Source organism: Quercus suber, unplaced genomic scaffold (assembly GCF_002906115.3).
Source record: "Quercus suber isolate HL8 unplaced genomic scaffold, Cork oak 2.0 scaffold_167A, whole genome shotgun sequence".
Taxonomy (NCBI): domain Eukaryota; kingdom Viridiplantae; phylum Streptophyta; class Magnoliopsida; order Fagales; family Fagaceae; genus Quercus; species Quercus suber.
The window spans coordinates 180,308-200,093 of record NW_027071807.1 but is presented as its reverse complement, the minus strand read 5'-3'; the positions used below and the strand labels follow the sequence as shown (position 1 = coordinate 200,093).

The window sequence follows — 19,786 nt, the reverse complement described above, 5'->3', positions numbered from 1 at the left end:
GATGAGATGTTTAAATATATGTGATCGATAACCAAAAAATATATATATATGTGATCGCTACTCCGTGTCATAGTATTAACCTTTGAATGGTGAATTCAGTGGAACATTTTGGCGAATAATAAAGGATGGCTCCACAGAGGAATTTGAGAGCCTTCCTTACATTTGCACACTGTTAAACTCAGCCCTATGGACTTACTATGGAATTATAAAGCCTGGGGCACTACTAGTTGCCACTATTAATGGTTTTGGCGTACTTGTTGAGACTATCTTTGTTACCTTATTTCTTATATATGCTCCGGCAAGGTCAAGGGTACGTAATAATATATTTTTCGTTACTAGTAATATATGACCATAGCTGTGATCAATGTTATAAAATGTGCAAAATTTCAGGCTAAAACTGCCATTCTTGTTGGGATCTTGGATGTGGGCTTTCTAGCAGCTGCTGTTCTAGTTACTCAGTTGGCATTGCATGGAGAAACGCGTATTGATGCGATAGGGTTCTTGTGTGCAGGGCTTAACATTATAATGTATGGATCGCCTCTCGCCGCTATGGTAAGAATGGAAAGCTTGATCATCTATATCTGTTTTGGCTTCATAGGCAAATGTTTCATTTCATCAATCAATGTTTAGACCAAAAAACTGGATTAATTTGATGACTGATATAGGTCAACTAATTAAGCTTAATCGGAATTTTCCTGCTGAACATGATATATATTCTGTTTACTCTATATCTTTTTGTTTATTTTTACTGAGATGATTAATTAATTAGTGTTGATCAGATGAGTGGACTGAACAATTTAACACAAACGAACATCTTCTGCTGAGTTTTTGAATATTTTTTCTTTTGATTTGCTCTTTTTTATTTCAATTAATGTGAAATGGTCCATGTTAAGTAGGACACTTTGGTCGAAAGGGACATGGGTGGGATTGTCAGAGAGCGTGAAAGGTGAACCGCCATGATTAATTATTGGGTCTGAGTGTGAATGTGAGTCATGTGACCACAGAAGCTTTGTTACCTGTTGCGAGAAATTGATGCCCGAAAGATCTAGCTAAACGGAGATGTTACTATTTGTTTGCTCTTGGAGACGAGCATAACCTAACATTCGACTCGGTCTCTGGCCATGATTGTGTCTACGAATGTTAGCACAAATACACGAGTTTTTTTAGAATATATATTTTTTATTAAGAGTTTTAGTAATGGATGCTCTTCACAGGGTGAAGTTAAAAATTTTAGTTTGAGGGTCAAGTTAAGATATTAATATATTAAAATAAGACAAACCTTCACACACATATACACAAATTAATTTACTAAGAGAATTTATTATCTTCTAAATTTAATGAGTATATAAAAGTCGTATATTTCTTAATATTATATTAGTTAGACATGTAAAAAAAATCTATCATTTTCTATCTAGTTTAATTTGTTAAACCTCTTAAATTATATGATTTTAAATATAAATTATCTTCTTTTAAGAGCGTGATTAAAATGACTCAAAATTGGGAGAGCCAACTTCAATTTTTACAGGCTACATTTTTTAAAATGTAAATAATATACTTACTATAAAATGATTTTTTAAAATTTTGGGGGCCTTGACCCCCACCCTTGTGCATGTCTCCGCCACTAATTCTTAATAAATTATTTTAAGAAATTTTTTATTGAAAAATAAAAAAGAAACTCACACGTTTTTTATACGGGTTTTTCAAATTTTTATAAAGAGTTTCTTAAATTTGATGAGAGCATACATTAGCCAAACTCTTTTACAAATGAGTTTTAATGTCAAGAATTTTGTAACTCAATAATAATTATAATATGTTTTTATTTTTTTTAAATCAATATTCAAATTGGGGACAATTGAATTATTTATTTATTTATTTAAAAAGGTAGATTATACAGAGTGAACTCGTTATCCACGTGAGTCAACCCCACTTTTCTTTATATTGCAAGCTCTCTCTTATATGATCACCAAGCATGATGGACATCATTGTCTATGTCATTTTTTACTCACTTTTCCTTTCTTATTATTCTTCTATTTTTTCCATAAAATTTGGACTTGCCTATTCAGTATCCAAAAACGCCTAAAGAACACAGTGACCAAATACTACTCTAACCTCAAAAACAGCTAACATGGCAGTACTGTGAGTATACAGTACTTGAACGATTTTATGGGCAAGACTTGACATGTGCACTAACAGGATCGCACGGGCGTGTTGTGTACTTGTGTTCATTATACTATACGCACTGAAATACTAGACACGATTGAATCCCTAATTTTATTTGTATCCTATTAGACAGCTACCTAGCTACCCAGGATCTTTTATGACCATAAACAATTTCACACTCATTTTTATAACTATTTGATGTTGTTAATTACGAGTGGTGAAAAAAAAGTATAGATTTATATAAAAAATGACAAACAATCAATTATAGTCAATCTCATAAGATAACTGTAAAAATGAATATGAAATTAATTGGCGTCTTAAAATAACTCGTGCCTCAGCTAGCTCTACCCAAGCTTTTGCGCACCTGAATAGATTGTGAACAAATTCTTCGTTGGACATGCAATAGAGATTAATTATGTATTGTTATTGTGATTTGTTCAGAGGACTGTAGTGACAACCAAGAGCGTGGAGTACATGCCATTCTTTCTCTCATTTTTCCTTTTCTTGAACGGTGGGACATGGACTATTTATGCTTTGCTCGTACGTGATTATTTCCTTTTGGTAAGTTCTTCCCTCTATTATATGTGTCCACCACCATACCTTAGTCACTACTCACTGTCACCATAAGGTGAAATCACAGTCATCATTAATTAAGTACTGTTATACAAATACCCGTTTGGGGGGATAAGTGGTACTAGAGCTAGGGGCCTAGGATTTCTTGTTTGGGGTTAAATTGTGATATTAATATATTACTCAAGAGTCAAGACATACTCCCACACACATACATAAACACATACATATAATACTTGCTATTTTTATATTAGGAGTAAGTCATAATTTATTATCTCTATATATTATATATAAAATTATTAACTTTGATATACTTGATAATTTTTTAGGAAAGGAGCATACAACGGTTGTCAAGTTTAATATTAGACCTCTACAAAAATATCAACAAAAAGAGCTTGGTATCTCATATAAAAGCTATACTTGATGATGATCTTCTACGAAAAATAAAACTCATATTTTACATTTTACCTTCATCATCGTGAAGTTATTAAAATTTTCATCTTTGGTATAAATTATAAAATTTTCAACTGAAGTGAATGAAAAAAATTTAATGGAACCCTTGAAGATTTTGAAAACATGAATGATCCAAAACTTTTTAACAAATACAAGAACATATTTGACAATAAAATTTGAAATTGAGAAAACAAAAATTATCTTCTCTCTATAACTATTAGACTAATTGACAATATATATATATATATATATATTAAAGAGCACCACTGAACTAACTTAGATATTAAGAGGGGGTGGAATTCTTATTTTTGTGGGCTAAATCTTCAATTTTTTTAATAATTATATATACTATAAAAGAAAATTTCCAAATGTGTTTTTTTTAATGCAATAATAATTTTTCCTATGAGGTTCTTAATTATTTTGGCCAGGGCTATACTTTAAAAATTATACTTAACCCTATTTGCCAACTATACATACATACATACATATACATATATAATATATAATATATAGTTCTTAAAAAAAACTATATATATATATAAATAGACCTGTTGGCGATTGTGACTAGGAGTGTTCACCAAATCGTAAAAAACCACACAAACCGTACCAAAATCACCTGTAAAATGGCATAATTACACCGCATCACAAGTAATAATGTACTGCACCACCGCACATTATGTGCAGTACAGTTTGTGGTTTATAAAAAGATAATCACACAAACCGCATTGCACGCACCCTTTCTATATATTAAATATATTAATTTTTTTTAATATAATATATTATTAATAGTTTAGTAACTTAGTTTCAAAAAACAAATATTATAATAACCCAGCAAACTGTTGATTAGGAAAGTCAGCCCAAAATAAAGAAAAACTAGCTCTATAGTTTTAAAACTTTGCCCNAAAAAACAAAAATATTATAATAACCCTAGCAACTGTTGATTAGGAAAGTCAGCCCAAAATAAAGAAAAACTAGCTCTATAGTTTAAAACTTGGCCCAAAATAAAGGGAAAATTAGTTTTGGGCTAAGCAAGAAAAGCCCAAAATTTGAAAATTATACCGGCTACAAGCCGCATCTTGTACACCGCACCACACATGTTATTGCAAAAATGAGGTGCGTTGCAGTTATGATTTTTGCTAAACTCTAAATTGCACTGCACCGCACATGTAACTGCAAAAATGAGGTGCAGTGCAGTTATAGTTTTGGCTAATTAAACAGCAAAGTGCGGTACTAAAAATTACCTAAAACTGCACCATGTTGCACAGCGAACACCCCTAATTGTGACCGTGGACCTATATCTTCGCTTTAAATATCTTTGGATGGCCCAGTAGACATTTTTTTAATTAAAAAAAAAGAAAAAGAAAAAGAAATTGGGAAGTTATCTTTTTTTTTTTTTTTTTTTTTTGTGTGCTAATAATTGGGAAATTATCTTCGTTATTAAATTTAAAACTCAAATGAAAAAAAGTTACATCATGAGCAACAAGAGCTTCTATTTTAATAAGAGAAGTTTTATGTCCACAACATTTTCACAACAAATTATAGGTGGTTAGTTGTTATTGGTTCAAATTTAAACTTACCACTTAGAATTTGTTGTGAACATACCATTTATCTTTTAAGAAAGGGCTTTGAGCATAGATTTAATTTCCATACTTTATTTTTTTTTTAAATGTTATATATATATATATATATATAGAGAGAGAGAGAGAGAGAGAGAGTTAAATGGGAAGAGGGATTTGAACCTTAGATATCTTTATTGAAAATATCAAGAGTGCCAACTGATTAAGATACAAATGAAAGTTAAAATAAGCAATTAATATAACATAATTCGTGATGCAAGGATATAGTGACAACTTATATAGAACCACGTGGGTGACATGTGTCATCTATTTAGTGTATCAAATTGTCTTTAATTTTTTATTATTATCCAATAAAAGTTACTTATGGAGATTTGTTGTAGTTGTTACAACCAAATTATCTGTTTATTTATTTATTTTTTATTTTTTTGATTGGTAATTATCTGTTTATTAGGTAATGTAAAGACTACCAAAAAGTTGTCTTTGTGTTAGAAATTTTATAGTTATTATTGTAAGCTTGTTTACTCTAATCCACTATAATCACCAATTTATATCAATGAGAAATCATACAAAACAGAAGAGTGTTTTGATTCAAAATATTATTTGCCAGTGTATCGAGTTTTGGAGTTGAATAATTCCTTCTAAGAACCAAGCATGTAACTTGGTTGCATTGAGTGGTATTCCAGCCTTTCAAGGCTATCCTCTTTATCCTTGGTTAGATTGAACCAACCCAATAAGCCACGACAAATACCAATTGGGAGTCTTGGGACCATATATTTAACCTTTTGGATTATAAAGATCATTGTTAGACCTATTAAGGCCTAAGCTTGGCTCAAGCCTACAGTAAGGCAAAACTTGTAGAGCAAGTCGTTTGATCACTTCACTTGTTAGACAAGTAATCTAGTCTTATTATAGTTAGAACATAGTTGGTCTACAGTTTCTCTCCCACAAATACATTACGTTGTACAATTTATTAAAAAACTTACATTTTAACATTGTAATCACAAGTAGTTAAAGTTTAAGGGTCTGGGAGGATGAAAAAGTGAGAGGATATAAAATAGAGGAAAGATGGAAAAGTGGGATGATAGAAAAAGTTTTTAGTTTTCCTCATTTGTGTTTGGTTGAGAGAGTGGAAAAGTGGAGGGATGAAAAACTTTTTGGTTTGGTTGAAAATAAAGTTTGTATAAATTTACCATAATGTCCCTTTTAAATAAAACAAAAAGTAATTCATTATATATATATTTTTTTAAAATTGTGTATAGATGGAAGTGGAGTTTTTTTTAATGCAATAATAATTTTTCCTATGAGGTTCTTAATTATTTTGGCCAGGGCTATACTTTAAAAATTATACTTAACCCTATTTGCCAACTATACATACATACATACATATATATACATCTATATATATATATATATATAAAATAGACCGTTGGCGATTGTGACTAGGAGTGTTCACCAAATCGTAAAAACCACACAAACCGTACCAAAATCACCTGTAAAATGGCATAATTACACCGCATCGCAAGTAATAATGTACTGCACCGCATCGCACATTATGGTGCAGTACAGTTTGTGGTTTTATAAAAAGATAATCACACAAACCGCATTGCACCGCACCCTTTCTATATATTAATATATTTATTTTTTTAATATTAAATATATTATTAATAGTTTAGTAACTTTAGTTTTCAAAAAAACAAAAATATTATAATAACCCTAGCAACTGTTGATTAGGAAAGTCAGCCGCATCTTGTACACCGCACCACACATGTTATTGCAAAAATGAGGTGCGTTGCGGTTATGATTTTTGCTAAACTCTAAATTGCACTGCACTGCACATGTAACTGCAAAAATGAGGTGCAGTGCAGTTATAGTTTTGGCTAATTAAACAGAAAAATGCGGTACTAAAAATTACCTAAAACTGCACCATATTGCACCGTGAACACCCCTAATTGTGACCGTGGACCTATATCTTCGCTTTAAATATCTTTGGATGGCCCAGCAGACATTTTTTTAATTAAAAAAAAGAAAAAGAAAAAGAAATTGGGAAGTTATCTTTTTTTTTTTTTTTTTTGTGCTAATAATTGGGAAATTATCTTCGTTATTAAATTTAAAACTCAAATGAAAAAAAGTTACATCATGAACAACAAGAGCTTCTATTTTAATAAGAGAAGTTTTATGTCCACAACATTTTCACAACAAATCATAGGTGGTTAGTTGTTATTGTTCAAATTTAAACTTACCACTTAGAATTTGTTGTGAACATACCATTTATCTTTTAAGAAAGGGCTTTGAGCATAGATTTAATTTCCATACTTTATTTTTTTTTTAAATGTTATATATATATATATATATAGAGAGAGAGAGAGAGAGAGAGAGAGAGAGAGTTAAATGGGAAGAGGGATTCGAACCTTAGATATCTTTATTGAAAATATCAAGAGTGCCAGCTGATTGAGATACAAATGAAAGTTAAAATAAGCAATTAATATAACATAATTCGTGACGCAAGGATATAGTGACAACTTATATAGAACCACGTGGGTGACATGTGTCATCTATTTAGTGTATCAAATTGTCTTTAATTTTTTATTATTATCCAATAAAAGTTACTTATGGAGATTTGTTGTAGTTGTTACAACCTAATTATCTGTTTATTTATTTATTTTTATTTTTTTGATTGGTAATTATCTGTTTACTAGGTAATGTAAAGACTACCAAAAAGTTGTCTTTGTGTTAGAAATTTTATAGTTATTATTGTAAGCTTGTTTACTCTAATCCACTATAATCACCAATTTATATCAATGAGAAATCATACAAAACAGAAGAGTGTTTTGATTCAAAATATTATTTGCAAGTGTATCGAGTTTTGGAGTTGAATAATTCCTTCTAAGAACCAAGCATGTAACTTGGTTGCATTGAGTGGTATTCCAGCCTTTCAAGGCTATCCTCTTTATCCTTGGTTAGATTGAACCAACCCAATAAGCCACGACAAATACCAATTGGGAGTCTTGGGACCATATATTTAACCTTTTGGATTATAAAGATCATTGTTAGACCTATTAAGGCCTAAGCTTGGCTCAAGCCTACAGTAAGGCAAAACTTGTAGAGCAAGTCGTTTGATCACTTCACTTGTTAGACAAGTAATCTAGTCTTATTATAGTTAGAACATAGTTGGTCTACAGTTTCTCTCCCACAAATACATTACGTTGTACAATTTATTAAAAAACTTACATTTTAACATTGTAATCACAAGTAGTTAAAGTTTAAGGGTTTGGGAGGATGAAAAAGTGAGAGGATATAATATAGAGGAAAGATGGAAAAGTGGGATGATAGAAAAAGTTTTTAGTTTTCCTCATTTGTGTTTGGTTGAGAGAGTGGAAAAGTGGAGGGATGAAAAACTTTTTGGTTTGGTTGAAAATAAGGTTTGTATAAATTTACCATAATGTCCCTTTTAAATAAAACAAAAAGTAATTCATTATATATATATTTTTAAAAAATTGTGTATAGATGGAAGTGGACATTTAAAAAAAAAAAAAAAGCATAAGAAATCATCCAAAAGTGTTTTCTTAAAAAAATAAATAAATAAATAAATAAAAAGAAGGAAAAGAAGAAGAACTCACCACATCTTGACAAAATCAAAGAAATTAAAAAAAAAACAAAACAAAACAAAACAAAAAGCCAGTGATACTAGAGAAAGGAAAAGTTAAAAGAAAAAAAAAAAAAAAGAGCCAGAAACATTAAAAGAGGTGGAGGCAGTTTTGTTCAAATATTTTTCCCACTTTTCACTCCAATTTTTTCTCCAATTTGGAGAGATTGTATTTTGAAGTGGAATAGAGAAAGCTTGTGGGCCCCACTACTTTTCTCTTCTCCTCCCCCTCTCAACCAAACATCCTTCCCACTCATTTTCTCTCCTATTTTCCACTCTTTTTTTTTTTTTTTTTTTTCCTCCCTAAAATCCACCCAACCAAACATTCCCTAAGTATCAACATGTATCCTAATTTAATGGAATTAAAATATTTTACTTTTACTTTTTAAAACTTTTTTGTTCAATATTTTATTATGAGAAATTGATTTGTTTTTTATGTGGGTGTGTGTGAGGTTGTATTTTGGAGTAAAATTTGATGAGTAATTCTAAATTTCTCAATTTACATTTATGTCCTTAGATGAGTTGTGTACTTTCTTCTTACTCACAAGGAGGTTTCCAAAAATGTTGTCCAATAAAAATCTAACCCAATAATTGTTTCACTAAAAAAACAAAAAAGTTGTGAGTGTGTCGAATTATCATTGATGACCAATTTCCCTAATGAATTTAATCTTTGTAAGTCTGTCTAGCATATACTCCTAGATTCTCAACATTTGTCAACTGATATCCCATACAACTACATACCAAAACATCTCTCTCTCCCTCTCCACCAAAATCAAAATTTGAAATTAGATTTCAGCCTTTTCTTTTCCCCAAGCGTCACATCTTTTAAAAATTAATATCTTTTTGTTAAATTTTGAATTCCAACCATCATATCTGATTATCTATATGAAATTTATTTTGGTTTGATTAGTATTAACTCACTGAGTTATGTATTATTTTAGGATTGTCCACGAGTCGAGCTAGGTCAGTTTTGGATCCAACCTGGACTCGACCCGTTGGCGTCGGGTGGAGGAACCTGAAACCGACTGCTGGAAAAATTGGTTGAGTCGGTTTCGGGTGAGGGTAAGTGTCAATCGAGCCGGGTCAATACCCGAAATAAAAAAAGGCATCAAAATCTTAAAAAAAAAAAAAAAAAAAAGCATTGCCAGAATCTGCATTTTTTTCACTAAAAATTGATGGGATTTGGCCGAATCTGACTAAATCCCACCAGATCTAGCCAAATCTGGTCGAAATCTCGCCAAATCTGGTTAAGATCTTGCAGGATCTGGCTTGTTTTTGTAGGATTTCGTTGGATTTTTTTTTATAGCTCCTGTCGAGTTCGAGTTGCTCGAGTTTTGGAGATGCAAATCCTCCACTCAACCCGCTGGTGTCGGTTTTTGAGAATGGAAACCCGTTGCCGACTGACTGGACCTTCGGTTTAAGCTGGAGTCGAGTTGGCGTCGGGTGGTTTGGTTGGGTTATCGGGCTCTAATCGGGTCTAGATAACCCTAGTTGATTTGACTTTATTGTTAAGTGAAGTTGGAATAATGCATTAAATAAATTAGACCCTATTGTTTTACACTCCAAAATTTATTTTATTTTATTATTGTCATATTATAATTTTATATTGTATATAATGCTTTTTTGTTGAAAATTTATTTGATAGTACTTCTTATTTGTAAAAATATATTTCTAATTAGCAATGAGAGAGAGAGAGAGAGAGAGAGAGAGAGAGAGAGAGAGAGAGATAAATTTTTTACTGGGAATATAAAACATATAATAGAAATTTAGATGAAAATCTCACAAATGAATAAGAAATTCATCAAAAAAAAAAGTTGAAAGATAATGAAATAATACAATGAAAAGAAAAAAAAATTAAATAATAATGACGTTTAAGCATTTAATATAGTTTTTTTTTTCAAAATATAAAATATTTTTCAAAATGCATGTATTGTTTATAGAATTTTATTAATAATTCTTGTTATAGTTTTTTTTGCATAAATAATTTTTTTAATATAAAAATTGATAAAATATTAGTTTAGATTATGTCACAAAAAGATAAAGTGGATTAGACATATTATTAAATGAAAATAAATGATAGGAAACTTTGAGTTCAAAGACGTAATAGTAATTTTGTATCTTAGAAGGGGGAGAAAGGATTAAAAAATTATGATATAGAGAGTTATATATATATATATATATATGAGTTGGGTTTAAGTTACACTTAATGTAACTCTAAATAATGTTACACCACCCAAATAGTTTGTTATAAGATTCATATTTTGAAAATTTCACCCTTGAATTATATGTTCTATAATTCTTAAAATTAATGTCAATTTTCATGTTAATTGGATGTTATTTACCATTTGAACCATAAACCCATCTTTTATATTATTTTAAATTACAAAAACTTGAATTTAAACAATTGATTGAAGAATGGTTATTAATTTTTGATTACCTTAAAATTTTGCAAACATGGAAAATATTTGAAGATAATATAATCTAACGATAGATTTGTTAAAATTTGCATCAATTAAAAAATATTGAAGGGTGTAACATTGCTTAAAGTTATACCAGATATAACTTGAATCCAACCCCCTATATATATATATATATATATATATATATTGGGGTCTCAACTATTTTGAGCAAGCCTTAGACACAAGTTCAAAAGTAAAGATGTAATTGTTTCAACTATGGCCTCCTTTTCTAAGATGGAATTAAAGTTATGGGTCTCATTTTCTATCTCATTGTATAATATATATTATTAGTGTACATACTAGCGCACAAAAATTGATTGCATTCGCATTTTGTTGGGTTTCGAGTGAAAGCTCAATGGTATTGGCACTCTGTCTATTTGTAGTGTTATATGTCTATGTTTCGAATCTCATCTCTTCCCTCTCTTGCTGTTTACCATTTGAAACGAGAACAAAAAAGAAAAAAAAAAAAAAAAAGTTACTCCAATTAATCACAATTGCGTTTGATTTTGTGGTATAGGTACCAAACGGGTCAGGGTTTCTGCTTGGAACGGCGCAACTAGTGCTATATGCGATTTACAGAAAGCCCAGGCGATCCGAAAATGATTCAGAGAGATTGCAAGAAGAATGGCAACATGAGTGCCTCATCTCGTCCTCATGTCATGATCAATCACATTGAAAGAATGCAGAGTAGAGACTGTTATTGTGACATATTCAATGCTAGCCCTGCTGCTCCTACCCATATGAGAGTTTTGTGGTGTACTTTCTCAGCTTTATACAAATAAAATTGGTTGCACTTTGCTAGAGCTCTGTGGTAGTCTACATGTTAGAAGTTCAAGAGTTATTAATTTAGAATTAGAATTGTGTGAAGAGGCTTGTCTTACTTTGGCACTTAAAGTTTACTTTGTAGGTGCTATTGGTCTTTTAGGTTTTAAATGAGGGCTATTGATTCCTCTAAGTTAAAAAATTAAAAAATAAAAACTGTTAGTTTTTTTAATTAATTGCAGTTAGCATTATTTTTTTTTTTTGATGGGATGCAGTTAGCATTATTATCTAATTATCTATGTGGTTAATGAAAAAATGACGTGCCATTTTTTTTTTTGGTCTTTAGTGAAAGCCTATACGGCAATAGTCACGTTGATGAATTTGCCAGGCTAGCATGTGAATGATTATTATTATTGTTTTTTAATTTTGTTAAAAAAATTCCTCATGTTTTCTGGTGGCTTCCCTTACGCTTTTATCTTCCTCCTCTCCCAGCTGGTGGTGCTGTCACTGTAGCTACTATTGCTGCCACTTCAGCCACTCCCACTACCATTAGCCATTGGCGATTCAAACTGTTGTCATTGCCACCACATCAGCAGCACAAAACATCTTTATGTCCTTCGCCAATCACCACGGATCTCCACGGCTAATCTTGAAGGATCTCTATGTATCTTTGTTCTTAAGATTTGTTTCCAATGGATCTGTAAATAAAATAAAGAGGTTTAAGAATTATATTCAGATTTGTTTTCTTTTGCCAAATGTTAAAGATTATTTTTTTTCCCCGGCCCAACCAATCTTTGTGGGGATCAACGGTTGCCTTTTAAAAAGAAAGAATGTATTCATTGAATCCTTTTGGTGGGTTTCTTGCACCCCATCAATAAATATGTGTCCAATGAATCTTGATATGAGAGAGAGAGAAAGAGAGAGAGAGAGTTTTATAAGACTTTGTATGGTCAAAGATGGATCTACTTACTTTGCCAGCAGATTTGTGTTTCCTTTGATGTGATTTGGTGACTAGATTGGTCCTTTGGAAGACGGCGGAGCAGAGAAAGAGGAGGGAGGGAGGGGCTGAAGCCAATCTTCTTCTTCTTCTTCTTCTTCTTTTTTTTTTAATTTTTTTTTATAATATATAAATATTAATGAAAGGTTGTGTAGCAAAATTAAATAGCTGACATGTCATTACATACTCATTAGATTTTGTCATTACATCCATGTAGATAATAATCCTAATAGAGTTAACAAAAAGATTAATAGTGTTCATTTTTTAAATTTAAGGGACCAATTGTACTTATAAGGTAAATTTTAAGGGTTAATAGTGTAGTTTCGCCATATTTTTTCATACAAAAACTTTGAAGATGAAGAAAAAAAAGATTAGATCATTAGAAGAATCTGCTTATCAAAGTGAACTGGATTGCCTTTCATAGAATCAGTTTGTTTTGCAAATCCACTTTTGATAACTTGTATTTCATAGATCCAAGCTGAGTTTATTCTGAGGTAATCATAACAATTATCACTTGATTTGAGTAAAATTTGGTTAAATAATAAATGTTCCTATCTCAATATTTATTCTTGGAATAAAAGAGTGAAATTGGCTTAGAATTATGAAATAGTATTGCATTGAGTTTCTCCTCATACCAACATAACAATTCAACGAAGAGAACAAGGTAAGGCTAACGTGTGACCTCACTCATCACTCACCACGAGAAATTTCTCCACAAACATTTTCCATTTTTTTTTTAATTTTTTTTTATAATATATAAATATTAATGAAAGGTTGTGTAGCAAAATTAAATAGCTGACATGTCATTACATACTCATTAGATTTTGTCATTACATCCATGTAGATAATAATCCTAATAGAGTTAACAAAAAGATTAATAGTGTTCATTTTTTAAATTTAAGGGACCAATTGTACTTATAAGGTAAATTTTAAGGGTTAATAGTGTAGTTTCGCCATATTTTTTCATACAAAAACTTTGAAGATGAAGAAAAAAAAGATTAGATCATTAGAAGAATCTGCTTATCAAAGTGAACTGGATTGCCTTTCATAGAATCAGTTTGTTTTGCAAATCCACTTTTGATAACTTGTATTTCATAGATCCAAGCTGAGTTTATTCTGAGGTAATCATAACAATTATCACTTGATTTGAGTAAAATTTGGTTAAATAATAAATGTTCCTATCTCAATATTTATTCTTGGAATAAAAGAGTGAAATTGGCTTAGAATTATGAAATAGTATTGCATTGAGTTTCTCCTCATACCAACATAACAATTCAACGAAGAGAACAAGGTAAGGCTAACGTGTGACCTCACTCATCACTCACCACGAGAAATTTCTCCACAAACATTTTCCAATCAAACACTGGTCCAGTTGCAGTTGGGCTGACCTAAGCCCAACTCTAAAATTAGTGGGTCTTGGAATGAAATCTTGAGAAAGGTGCTCGGCCTAAAATGAAAACTCCAATAGTCTTACCCAACCTGAGTTGGGCTTTTAATTATACTTTATGGAACCTTATGCAATCTTCCCACGTGTGTGTGTTTGTCGAATTTATTTACTAAAAAGTGAGTTTAACAAATAAGTTGTTTTTCTTTAAATAAATAAAATTTGTTTATATAACTTGAAAATTTTTGGTTGACATAAGTTTGTTAGGGAAATTTAATAATTTGTTATACAAATATATATTTGTTGGATTAAAATAGGTGGATCAAGATTTGAGTCCGAATTTCTCTAATAGAAGTAATACTACTAAACGACAATGCTACTGGTCAAATAAAATTTTCTTTATAAAAAAAAATATAAAAATTTTCCTTATCAAATAAAATTTTTCTTTATCTTTATGTACACATACATTTTCATTCAAATAGAGAGACTTTAGTTTTTTTTTTTTTTTAAATAAAAAGAAAATGAAAATGAACCCAAAGAAATTAAGTTAGAAACCTGTGGACTAATTTGAATTACATAAATTCGTTGTCTTTCATAAACCATATCAATAATAGTTATCTTTACCCTTTGTGGTAAGAACTTCAATGGAGGTACTTTTTCTTCTATAAATCTTGACAGTTGTCACAACTTACAAGTCCTGCTCTTTTGGAGTAAAGCATATTCGATACCTGTTAATGGAAGGATATGTGACCAGTTATGACCCAACTCCAATAAAGAATTCCTAGCCTACGCTTTCTTTTCTAGAATCTCATACCATTGGATCAGATAAATTACCATTGGAACTCGTTGTAATTGTTTATATGGCTCAGATCAGCCTAATAAGCACCTGGGATTCAACACATATTACTTAACCAATTAAACCAATCACATATAAATGTTAATTAAAAAAAAAGTGCAATAGTTATTTACATTTGTCCAAGGAACTCATGCTGCTAGATTAGATAAAAATGCAATTAGACCCTAATACGGCTTACTACCAATTTTAGTCGATCATTCAAATTTAAGTCATGGAAGTTGCTTAATCAATTTAAGCGCAACATTCATCATGGATAAACAAGCATAAGATAAACAACATTGAACAACTCTCACACACAAAGACAAGTATTTGTCCACGGAGTGAAAACCCAATGGCTAAAAACATCTTGGAGCAAAGCAAAATCAATAAGTCCTCTATTGAATATTGTTGCAATTCATACGTTACTCATGTGACTTCTCGTACACCACACGGTCAAATTAAGTATAGGAAATTTGAGAGGTATGAACTGGAAGGCTTGGTAAAGGTTTTTCTTGGTTTTGTGTAGTTGTCTTCCTTCTTCGTAAATTAGGGTTGAATTTTCGTATGTATTTAAGTGTAAGGTTTGAGGCATGGTTGGCTACCAAAAAAATAAAGATGTTATGAATGCCCAGGTCTGTGCTTTCCTTAAAGGGTTCGCTTGATTGTAGTCTCACAAATGATTGGCAAACCTTTTTGTCCAATTTAAATTTTCAAATTTGTCAAACGACCGAATATCTTAGAACTTAGCTCGCCATTCTATCCAAATTTCATGGTCGATTGAGCTAACGTTTTTGCTCAAACTGAAAACTTCATTACTGCACATTTTTTCAGTCTTCAAATAACCTCAATTATACCACACAGAGTCACAAATACAATTGAGAATAGTTCAACAATTACAAACAAACTTAGTCATCAAATTAGCCAACATTAAAAATCTGTAACAATAATTGTAGAGGGATAAGACCGAATTGTTTTCTTCCTTAACGTGCGTTTAGTTTACTATAAATCCACTTAGAAAGTGAAGATTTAGAAAAGCTAAACATAAATCAATAAACTAAAGAGCTAAAAACCAAAAGCTAATCCTAAGTCCTAACATGCACATGTGATCTCACCTTCTCCTTCAACACCATTGATTCTCGAGGCTTTTCCACACCATCATTTCTTTGTTTCCTTTCTTCTCCTACACTCGATCTCTCCTTTTTGGGTCAAACTCTCACCATCAATCTCAGTATCACATTTAACACAGGGTCCAAGACCAAATCGATTGGTTTCTTGCCTCTGCATACAGCAACCAACTCACAAAACCCTACACCCCCAAGGAAGGAAAAAATAAATAAATAAATAAAACACTAACTTTGAATTACCATTGATGCAAATATATATTTTCATTATTCAAAGAAGCAGATCTAGCTAGTTGAGAGCTGGTTTGTACTTTGTAATGCTTATTCTCAACTGTTCATGCAAATAATAAAATATAAACCATTTTAAAATAATACTACCAATAATTAAATAGCATTTATAGTATGGTAGTGTTATTGTCTCCAAAAATATGAATGGTCCCCTCCCATAAAGTCTCGAGGTAACACCAAACTTTTTGTCTTCATATACTAAACTAAGTATCATGATTACCTAAAACATTAGTTTTAATCCTAAGCAAATTAAGAATGAGTACAACCATAATGTTCTGATAATTAAGATAGATCCAAGCATGGTACAACTAAAAATTCAAGATTTTTTAGTTGGTCAAAAGAAAGAAAAATTTAAGATTTTAGTCAGGACTGTTCATGAACTATGAAATGCATGCATGTGTATCTGAATTGGATTGCACAAAGAATCCATATTTGAAATCAACTTATACATGCGGCGCAAGATTATTAATAAATTAGGAGATGAAACTGAGTTTTTATAGGATATAATATTTTGATTACAGTTTTCATTGATATTAATATACCCTTTTGTTTATTTTATTTTATTTTTACAATTCGATAGTTGGGAATGAAGAAATTTAAACTCTAAATGTCTTCAATTGAGATACCAAAAATTATCAATCGAATTACAAGAGTACCCTTGGTCTTTTAAAATTTTGTAAACAAGTTTGTGTATTAACGTTGGTAAACTATTGGTTTAGATTAGAGCTCTTTGTTGGTCATGATGCCAAAAAACATTATAGTTAAGCTTCTTATGCAAACAGGAAAAACGATTTTATTTAAACATAATTGGAAGAGACTCTTCCAACTCATTAAATAACTGTTCATACTTCATAAGCCTATAAAGCGTATTTTAATCACATGACTTATTAAATTATCTAAAAAATTATGCATGAATGTTCATTTGAATCTTCACCTAATAAGTTGGAGGAACTATATTCCAAACAAACTGAGTCCTTTAAATAGCTGTTAGCAAATGAGACTAATATTAATTAATTAATTCATTTACAACATTTTTAAAATTCCTAAGTAAAAAAATATATAAAAAATCTCAAAAATGCAATATTCCTCAATAACAATATATTATCTCGTTATTATAATCTCATCACTAAGTTTAGGCACACAACATTTTTTCACAATTATTTGTTGTGGTTAGTACACAATAAAATTGGTGTCAATAATTTTAAAATATTATCGCGGGAGTCTAGTTTCACGGCCACAACAACTCTTCTTACTAGTTTTCAGTTTTCAAATAATGTTATTTAATATCACTTTTGTAAATATGTTGAAAACTATGGGGATTAGACAAAACATAAACTGACTTCTCTTTCCTCAAATAAAAAATAAATAAATTGTACTATACTGGTCGGCTTTTTAAAAATAAAACACACACATATACCAAACACATAATTATGTTTTTTCGTACACTGAAACATATTATTTGAAATATAGTATTAAACACATTTTTTGGTTTATAAATACTATAAACATGCATTTCCAAAACATTTTTTAAACTATAATTTTTACATCATTTTAAACAGCGATACTAAAAATCTTCAACCAAATGGCCTCTCTCCTACCACCGGTTCCATTTAACATCCCAAGATAGCAGTGTAATCAGTTTGAACTTTGGACGATAGATTGAGCCGGATCAAGTCTTATTCACCCTTTCATATTACTCTATTCCAATAGTCGTCAATACAGTGAAATGAAATTATATTTTATACAGGCAGTAGTTTGTTTCTTTTCGTTTGTTTGTTTGTTTGTTATTATTATTACCATTATTATTATTATTGTTATTATTATCAAGTAATGGTGAATGCTAGGTATAGACCTTAACGTGCATCGAGAATTAATTTGGAAGTAGCTCTCATGGTTAAGATTTTTCATTTCTCCTTGATCAGATGTCATCTATAATTCTATACGGTAGTGTGGGATCTAAGCTAGCACTTCACAATTAATACTTTGGCACAGGTGACCCGTTGATTTGTTCACATCACAAAGATGAATGATGGATGACCATTCAATAAGGCCTAGTTTTAAACTTTAATAAATGATCAATGACTAAACAGTACCATATATATAATATAGGAGCAAAGAGACGATGAGTTAAGGGGGCCACTAAATTAAACTCTTGCATGCATGGATGTACCCTGTACCTTGTATATGATCTGGGTCCTGAAAAAGAACAAGAACAAAGAAACAGCACGTAGCGGCTAGACCTAGTTCTTGTATTAAATTAACAACGAATAAGTCCCGTTTACCATAATGAACTTTGTCTTCATGGGGTCTCATACATTTGCTTTGCATAGGACAAATACAGTGACACACCCCCCATGTGCATTTTAATCCAACGGTACCCATTAACAGGATCATAGTATTAATTAAAATATATAATTTTGGAAATTTTTATATTATAGATTACAAAATATTAAAATTTATTTATTTATAAAAAAGTTGATAAATTAAACCAATACAAATGCAAAACTTTTTCAGCAATATATCAGGTACGTAAGCCTACTGCAAGTCAAGAAAAGGAATTATTAGAGATAAGGCTCTTTAAGAGTCTTCATTACTTGGGCAATGAGATATTCAGACGTCTTCCATAATTATATTTTCTGTACTTCCTTGTGGACATCAATTTTTGCATTGTCAATGTCAATTTCATCTCGTTTGTCCCTTTGCTGGCATGGGACCTCACCTCACCTTGTATTGAACTAGTCTAAGAGCCACTACTTTTGTGATTTAAGATTTTGGTAATTACATACTTTGACTCAAACGTGTGGGGTTTGAAGGACTAAAAACATGTTAGTTCGTTTGATGACCAAATGGCATTTTCGTGTTTATAATTGAGATTTGTAGGATTTGAATCTACAAGAAGAGTCTGGAATCCACCAAAAACATATAGAGGAAATCAAAATTCTAATTTTTTTTATTAATTAAAAATTTTAAAAAATTGATTTGGAGGCTACAATGCTCTTAAATAGGTTAAAGAACTCTATGACTACTAACCACATCCTTAATGCGATTAGAAAACATCTAAAAACCTTAATTTATGTTAGGAATGAAATTAGGCTATAAAATAGAAAAAAAAAATTAGCAAACAAATGCAAAATTCAGAAAATTACAAAATCAAATCTAGTATATTGTTTCTAATTTAAAAGTTAGAATAGAAAAGACATTATTCTGATTTTTAATTTAAAAGTTATAATTGGATGAAAAATTACTATAAATAGCAAATAACGGTTAATCATGAAAAAATTTGCCCCCAAAAGGGGCCTAGGTTGTGGTCAAAGGTGGCATTTAGATTAAAATAATGCTAGAGATACAAATTATATTATAAAATTTTTTACAAATTACCGATGTAATGAGTGATTATTAGTAAATAAAAAAGTGAAATTAATGGTAGATTTAGATGAATATCAATAAAAGGTTGGCTACATCAGCAGTTTGTAAAAATATAGTAAAATATTTTGTAACTGTAACATTATTTTTTTGATTAATGCAAATTTTCACACA

At 30.6% G+C, this 19,786-nt stretch overlaps 1 protein-coding gene across 1 annotated transcript; it reads left to right on the top strand.

Moving 5' to 3' along the window:
* Positions 1–82: 82 nt before the first annotated feature.
* Positions 83–12,353, top strand: LOC136066240 (bidirectional sugar transporter SWEET17-like; the record flags this gene model as incomplete). The annotated part of the gene is made up of 4 exons (XM_065770221.1): positions 83–310; positions 391–552; positions 2,602–2,721; positions 11,380–12,353. Coding segments are annotated over 4 exons (669 nt in total), but the record flags the coding sequence as incomplete, so codon positions are not given.
* Positions 12,354–19,786: the final 7,433 nt, after the last annotated feature.